Source organism: Mandrillus leucophaeus, unplaced genomic scaffold (assembly GCF_000951045.1).
Source record: "Mandrillus leucophaeus isolate KB7577 unplaced genomic scaffold, Mleu.le_1.0 Scaffold108, whole genome shotgun sequence".
In the NCBI taxonomy this organism is placed as follows: Eukaryota; Metazoa; Chordata; class Mammalia; order Primates; family Cercopithecidae; genus Mandrillus; species Mandrillus leucophaeus.
In genome coordinates this window covers 522,318-530,626 of record NW_012098987.1, presented here as the reverse complement: position 1 = coordinate 530,626, position 8,309 = coordinate 522,318, and the positions used below count along the sequence as shown (strand labels likewise).

At 42.5% G+C, this 8,309-nt stretch overlaps 2 protein-coding genes across 3 annotated transcripts in view; one reads left to right on the top strand and one right to left on the bottom strand.

Moving 5' to 3' along the window:
* LEO1 (Leo1, Paf1/RNA polymerase II complex component, homolog (S. cerevisiae)) overlaps positions 1–8,309 on the top strand; it is a 46,251-nt gene that overhangs the window by 8,970 nt on the left and 28,972 nt on the right. For both annotated transcript variants that reach the window (XM_011986231.1, XM_011986224.1), the window contains exons 2-5: positions 1,703–2,458; positions 5,454–5,558; positions 7,216–7,310; positions 7,909–8,054. In XM_011986231.1, the coding sequence (XP_011841621.1) occupies positions 1,703–2,458; positions 5,454–5,558; positions 7,216–7,310; positions 7,909–8,054 (1,102 nt within the window). The remainder of the gene's footprint in view (positions 1–1,702; positions 2,459–5,453; positions 5,559–7,215; positions 7,311–7,908; positions 8,055–8,309) is intronic.
* Positions 1–8,309, bottom strand: part of MAPK6 (mitogen-activated protein kinase 6) — a 131,465-nt gene that overhangs the window by 108,017 nt on the left and 15,139 nt on the right. The gene's annotated exons all lie outside the window — the stretch shown is intronic.

The window sequence follows — 8,309 nt, the reverse complement described above, 5'->3', positions numbered from 1 at the left end:
TTTTTTTTTTTTTGAGATGGAGTCTCACTCTGTCGCCCAGGCTGGAATGCAGTGGCGTGATCTCGGCTCGCTGCAACCTCCACCTTCCAGGTTCAAGTGATTCTTCTGCTTCAGCCTCAGCCTCCCAAGTAGCTGGGACTACAGGCGTGCACCACCATGCCTCGCTAATTTTTGTATTTTTAGTAGAGATGGGGTTTCACCATGTTGGCCTGGCTGATCTCAAACTCCTGACCTCAGGTGATCTGGCCAGCTTGGCCTCCCAGAGTGTTGGGATTATAGGCATGAGCCACTGTGTCGGGCCTACTTTCTTAATAACGTCCTTTGCTACACAAAAGTTTTTCATTTTGTGGAAGTCCAATTTATGTTTTCTTTTGTCTTTCATATCACCTTAGTTTTTGAAGCATAATTGTACTGAACATAAAATTCTTGGTTGACAGTCTTTTTAGCACTTGGAATGTGTCCTCTTATGGTTGCCTCTGGGCTTCCTTGGTTTCTGATGAAAAATCAGCTGTTACTCTTATTGAGGGTTCCTCATATCGGATGAACTGCTTCTCTTTTGCTGCTTTTGGAATTGTTTCTTTGTCTTTGACAGTTTGATAACAGTGTATCTAGGTGTGAACCTCTTTAACTTTATCCTACTTGTCATTTGTTGAACTTATTGGATGTGTAGATCTATATTTTTCATAAATTTGGGAGGTTTTCAGCTGTCGTTTATTTATTTATTTTTTTGAGACAGAGTCTCGCTCTATCACTCAGGCTGGAGTGCAGCGGTGTGGTCTTGACTCACTGCAACCTCCACCTCCCAGATTCAAGCGATTTTCCTGCTTCAGCCTCTCAAGTAGCTGGGATTACAGGCTTGCACCACCATACCCAACTAACTTTTGTATTTTTAGTAGAGATGGGGTTTTACCATGTTGGCGCGGCTGGTCTCGAACTCCTGACCTCAAGTGATCTGCCCACCTTGGCCTCCCAAAGTGCTGGGATTACAGGTGTGAACCACCGTGCCTGGCCTCAGCTATTATTTATTTAACAATTTTTTCTGCCCATTTCTCTTCTTCTGAGACTCCATTATGCATACAATGGTATAACTTAAGCGTCCCATAAATCTTTTAGGTTCTGTTCATTTCTCTTTATTCTTTTTTCTTTCTGTTTCTCAGACTGGACAGTCAAATTGACGTTATCTTCAAGTTTACCGATTCTTTCTTTTTCCTGCTCAAATCTTTGGTTGTGCCCCTCTAGTGACTCTTTGATTTTAGTTATTGTATTTTTCCTTTTCTTTTTCTTTTCTTTTCTTTTCTTTTTTTTTTTGAGACAGAGTCTCACTCTGTTGCCCAGGCTGTAGTACAGTGGCACTGCCTGTTCCGCCTCCAGGGTTCAAGTGATTCTCCTGTCTCAGCCTCCTGAGTAGTTGGGATTACAGGCGTGCACAACCACGCCCGGCTAATTTTTGTATTTTTAGTAGAGATGGGGTTTCGCCATGTTTGTCCGGCTGATCTCGAACTCCTGACCTCAGGTGATCTGCCCAGCTCGGCCTTCCAAAGTGCTGGGATTACAGCCGTGAGCCACCACACCCAGCCTTAGAATGTTAGTTCTAACAGTTTTTTGCCAGTTTCTTTATTGCTTTTATGTTGGGATGGACTTTGGGACTGCCTTACTCTGCCTTTTTTTGCTGATGTTATCCTATGTTTATATGATCCCATAGATTCTGATTCTGGATCTGACTCAGATTCTGATCAAGAGAATGCTGCCTCTGGCAGTAATGCCTCTGGAAGTGAAAGTGATCAGGATGAAAGAGGTGATTCAGGACAACCAAGTAATAAGGAACTGTTTGGAGATGACAGTGAGGACGAGGGAGCTTCACATCACAGTGGTGGTGATAATCACTCTGAAAGATCAGACAATAGATCAGAAGCTTCTGAGCGTTCCGACCACGAGGACAATGACCCCTCAGATGTAGATCAGCACAGTGGATCAGAAGCCCCTAATGATGATGAAGACGAAGGTCACAGATCTGATGGAGGGAGCCATCACTCAGAAGCAGAAGGCTCTGAAAAAGCACATTCAGATGATGAAAAATGGGGCAGAGAAGATAAAAGTGACCAGTCAGATGATGAAAAGATACAAAATTCTGATGATGAGGAGAGGGCACAAGGATCTGATGAAGATAAGCTGCAGAATTCTGACGATGATGAGAAAATGCAGAACACAGATGATGAGGAGAGGCCTCAGCTTTCCGATGATGAGAGACAGCAGCTATCTGAGGAGGAAAAGGCTAATTCTGATGATGAACGGCCAGTAGCTTCTGATAATGATGATGAGAAACAGAATTCTGATGATGAAGAACAAACACAGCTGTCTGATGAGGAGAAAATGCAAAATTCTGATGATGAAAGGCCACAGGCCTCAGATGAAGAACACAGGCATTCAGATGATGAAGAGGAACAAGACCATAAATCAGGTAATACATTTATGAGAACCAGAATGGCTCAGAAAGAAGCATTCAGCTACAGCAGGGACCCATTTAGTCTTCTTTCATTCCCATCTTTGTTACCCTGTTTTTTCTCTTCTGTCCCTCCCTTTCAAACTTTTCTCACTCTAGAATACATTTTGCTTCTTTTAAATCTTTCTAATCTACTTATTCTTTCTTACTGCTTTCCCTTCCATTTGTTCATTGATGGGTCTGGGGAAAAACAATTTAAAGAGGACTTAAAATTGAGTCTTAGAGAGACAGATATGGTGTAAGAAGAGCTACATAATGAGTTAAGTTGGTTCCGTTTCTGTGGATAACTGAAGAGCATGCCTCGTGTGAGAGAATAGATTAGCCTGGGGAAAAAACAATCCCATTGAAGTGTCCCCCCCACAGAGCAGCTGTACTGAGATGTGGGCACCATTGCTGCCGTTCAGCTTTTTGAGATCCAAAATTTGATCATCCAGAGATGGTCAAGCTCTAAGGAGTTTACTCAAACTAGTCAAATTTACAAGATATTAATATATAAAATCGAATTGCAAAATTGTTTCAAGAGGCTCAGTTATTTCTCCCTTATCATCATATGTTTCCCCAGGGGCAAATCTATAGTGGATGCCAAGTTATAATAATCAGGAGGTTGCCTGGGGAGTATAATATGTAGAAAGTGCAAACATGGCTGGGTGATCTTAGTGGACAGTGTCACTGAGCCAAGACAGATTGATGTGCATATCCTCACCCTACAGAGACGAGCTAGGATTAGAGCACTCATTCCCTAAAGACTACAGGAGGCATACACCTGAACTGTGGTCCTGGACCCTGCTTTTATCATTGCCATTTAGACTATTCTGCTCAAGTTAACACACTCTTCATATAGAATGTATACAAAATTAGAGATCATATTTCTTTGTATTATATAAAAGTTACCTTAATTGAGCTGAAGTCTTCCTGAAGTGATACCTGGATTGCTTCATTTCCATAGGTGATTGATTATATTAATTATATTTTGATCCTATCTTCTTAGCTTAAATAGCATCTAACACACACCTCACAGGACAGCATTCAAAAACCACATCTTGGTGTTATTAGAAGAGGAGGGCAGCATATTTCCAGAGATGAATATAGATCTGTGTAGACTATGGGACTGCAGTAAGTTTTGAATAACTAAATCAGAGTAGAGGCTTTTTTTTTTTTTAATACTTTAAGTTCTAGGGTACATGTGCACAACGTGCAGGTTTGTTACATAGGTATACATGTGCCATGTTGGTTTGCTGCACCCATTAACTCGTCATTTACATTAGGTGTATCTCCTAATGCTATCCCTCCCCCAGCCCCCAACCCCCCGACAGGCCCTGGTGTGTGATGTTCCCCACCCTGTGTCCAAGTGTTCTCATTGTTCAATTCCCACCTATGAGTGAGAACATGTGGTGTTCGGTTTTCTGTCCTTGTGATAGTTTGCTGAGAATGATGGTTTCCAGCTTCATCCATGTCTCTCATGTCCCTGCAAAGGACATGAACTCATCCTTTTTTTTTTTTCTTTTTTTTTTTGAGACAGAGTCTCGCTCTGTTGCCCAGCCTAGCCTGGGAGTGTAGTGGCGTGATCTCGGCTCACTGCAAGCTCCGCCTCCCAGGTTCACGCCATTCTTCTGCCTCAGCCTCACGAGTAGCTAGGACTACAGGCGCCTGCCACCATGCCCGGCTAATTTTTTGTGTTTTTAGTAGAGACGGAGTTTCACCGTGTTAGCCAGGATGGTCTCGATCTCCTGACCTCATGATCCGCCTGCCTCGGCCTCTCACAGTGCTGGGATTACAGGCGTGAGCCACCACGCCCAGCCAAAAGTAGGGTTGTTTTTACTGTTATCGGAAAGAATCTTTAAGGCTCGTGTACTGCATCCCAAATACTAGCAGACCAAGTCAAGGGCAGGGTCATAGTAGGGAACCTTGTAGCTGGTCATCGTGCTTATCTCTTACTAGTTCAACAGTGGTTCCATTGATTTTTGTGAAGTTTTTACGTAAACAATTGGACCTTCTAGAAATAATGATATATATGTCAGTTCCTTTCTAATATTTTTACCTTTTTTTCTCTGAGATTTGTCTTAGGTAAATTTGATAATAAGTTTTAGTGCTACTTTTCTCATTTCAACCAAGTTTTTCTATTTGCAGAAGCCAGTATTTATTTATTTATTTATTTGAGACAGAGTCTCACTCTAACGCCCAGGCTGGAGTGCAGTGGTGAGATCTTGGCTCACTGCAACGTCCATCTCCCATATCCAAGCGATTGTCCTGCCTCAGCCTCCTGAGTAGCTGGGACTACAGGTGCACGCCACCACACCCGGCTCATTTTTGTATTTGTAGTAGAGATGGGTTTCACCATGTTGGCCAGGCTGGTCTTGAATTCCTGACCTCAAGTGATCCACCCACCTCGGCTTCCCAAATTGTTGGGATTACAGGAGTGAGCCACCACGCCTGGCAGCAGTATTTATTTTAAGAATTCTATTTTTTAAATCAACACACACTAGAGTTGATTTTTTTTTTAGCGGGGGGGGGGCGGTTCTGCATGTACAGCTCTATTCATGTTAACATCTCTATAGATTTGTATAACCACCATCACAATCAGGATACAGAATAGATGTTACCCTGAAAAACTCCCTTATGCTATCCGTTTTGAGTCACATCTTTCTGCCATCCCTAAACCCTGGCACCTACTGGTGTCTTTTCTGTCACTATACTTTTGGCTTTTTGAAAATGTCATATAAATAGAGTCATACAGTAAATATGTAGTCTTTCAGATTGGCTTCTTTAACTTGGCATATAGCATTTTTGATTCATCCAATTGGTTACATGTATCAGTAGTTCATTCCTGTTTATTGCTGAGTAGTAGTCCATTGTATGGGTGTATCACAATTTGTTTATCTCCAATATTGCTTTTAAAACACAAAATTCAACTAAGGCGACTGATTATGCAGAACTTCTAATTCTACCCTTATAGAATCTGCAAGAGGCAGTGATAGTGAAGATGAAGTTTTACGAATGAAACGCAAGAATGCAATTGCATCTGATTCAGAAGTGGATAGCGACACTGAGGTGCCAAAAGGTACCCCTATTATTATTATTTTATATATATATATGTATATTTCCATACCTTTCTGCATTTAATTGTAGTGCATTTCTAACCCTGAGTGTGTTTATCCCAGATCGCAAGACCCACAGAAAAAGCGTGGATACACTCAGTGTACCCAGAGAAGTTATATAGCTATGAGAAGCTGCTCATGCTTAATTAGTTGAATAAGAACTTGCTTCTTTGTAGTTTTTTTTTTTTTTTTTTCCCGAGACAGGGTCTCGCTCTGTCACCCAAGCTGGAGTGCAGTGGCGCAAGCTCAGCTTACTGTAACTGCTGCCTCCTGGGTTCAAGCAATTCTCCTCCCTCAGCCTCCTGAGTAGCTGGAATTACAGGAACGTACCACCATGCCTGGCTAAATGTTTTGTATTTTTAGTAGAGATGGGGTTTCACTGTGTTGGCCAGGTTGGTCTTGAACTCCTGATCTCAAGTGTTCCGCCCACTTCAGCCTCCCAAAGTGCTGGGATTACAGGTGTGAATCACTGCGCCCAGTCTGTTTATAGTTAGAGTGAATTCATTATTAGGGGGCTGGCCTTCTTATTGGGGTGGAGGTTACAATGTCCATTCTTCAGTTTGAATAATGACAGTCTCAGTGTTTTGTTCCTAAGTTCTTAACAGATGAAGAAACTGATTCTTTGAGCTGTGAGTTAGATGAAGAGCTCATAAAAACCCAGTGTTGGCCAGGTGCAGTGGCTCACCAGGTGCAGGCCAAGGTGGGTGGATCACTTGAGGCCAGGAATTCAAGACCAGCCTGGCCAACATGGTGAAACCCTGTCTGTACTAAAAATAGAGAACATTAGCGGGGCGAGGTGGTATGCATCTGTAGTCCCAGCTACTCGGGAGGCTGAGGCACGAGAATCGCTTGTACTTGGGAGGCGGAGGTTGCAGTGAGCCGAGGTCACACCACTACACTCCAGCCTGAGCAAGAGTGAGACTCTGTCTCAAAACAACAACAGCAACAACACCACCTACCACCACCACCACCACCACCACCACCACCACCACCACCACCTGGTATTGTAAGTTGGAAGGATGAAAGTAGTTCTACCAGCCAGGTGTGGCAGCTTCCTTTTTCCTGCCTTAGCCTCCCAAGTAGCTGGGATTACAAGCACCCATCACCACGCCCGGCTAATTTTTGTATTTTTAGTAGAGATGGAGTTTCACCGTGTTGGTCAGGCTGGTCTCAAACTCCTGACCTCAAGTGATCCACCCGCCTTGGCCTCCCAAAGTGCTGGGATTACAGGCGTGAACCACTGTGCCTGGACTGTAATTTTGAATCTGGGATAGACGTACGGAAAATAGGTGTCTGTGGAGTGCTTCAGCCCCAACTTTGAGCATCTAGACTGTAGGAAACATTTGGGCTCCTGGGGAATAAAGGAAGGTGGGAGAACAAGGATGGTGAAAATGAAAGGAGAAATAAGTGCCTCCTGTGCAGCTTGCCTTTCACGAGATTTGCCCCCTTCCCTCTCCCCACACTGTCTTTTTGGGTCTTTTGAGAGCCAGGCTCAACATTATGTTTTGGGTGGTTTTCTGATGCTGGTCCAGAAACCTTGGGAATGTGCTGAAGTGATGAGCTGTGAAGAACCTTAGTTACAGATAGTAACACTAATGCCTTTTTCCTTCTGCATTGAAGATAATGGTGGAACCATGGATCTATTTGGAGGTGCAGATGATATCTCTTCAGGGAGTGATGGAGAAGACAAACCACCTACTCCAGGACAGCCTGTTGTAAGTCAATTACTAACATGAACTTATTCAAGGCCAAGTATAAAGTTTCAAAGGTGAAGAGTCTCCTTTATTCTAAGAAAGCAAGTTGATAACTGAATTCCAGTACAAAAATACAATGAACAGATGACTTTCTTCATTATGTAGGGAGCTCTTGGTTATAAGGGGAATGGAAATAATTGCCAAACATGAGGTTGGTGTCATGCCTTAGGGGACTGAACTGTGAGGACTTGTGATTTGAGAACCATTGACTTGAATGTTTTTCTTGCTCATGCCAAGAAGTGTCTGCTGTGTTGATAATCCTCTCTGGTTTTAATTGATAGAGTGACTTCATATTAAAGTGTTAATTTCACACTTTTGTTGATGAGTGTTTGGAAGATAGATTTATCATAAAGGAGATAGTTTCTTGAACTGAGGTATCCAAATTGATCTTGTTTCCCATTTTGTGTGTGGGTGGGTTCAGATGGGGACTGGGGGCTTCTTTAGTCCTAAAGTGATATCTAATTATGTTTCTTGCACCCCAGAGTAATTAAAGGGTGGAGGTTGAAGGAAGCCATTTCTAAGCTCCCATCAAGCTCCAAACTTCTGATTCTTTCACTAGGATGAAAATGGATTGCCTCAAGATCAACAGGAAGAGGAGCCAATTCCTGAGACCAGAATAGAAGTAGAAATACCCAAAGTAAACACTGATTTAGGAAACGACTTATATTTTGTTAAATTGCCCAACTTTCTCAGTGTAGAGCCCAGGTAAGGAAATCCATTAAAATTTTTTCAGGATGTTGAATAGAAATACATAGAATGTTTATTTTTCTTATTTCGCATTGAGTTTACAAATCACAAAAATGGAAAATTGATCATGTGTCTCTGAAAAAATTAGTCAAGCACATCCTGAGATAGAAAAAATATGTATTGGTAGGGGAGGCTTTTATTTTATTTTATTTATTTATTTATTTTGAGACGGAGTCTCGCTCTGTCGCCCAGGCTGGAGTGCAGTGGCCGGAT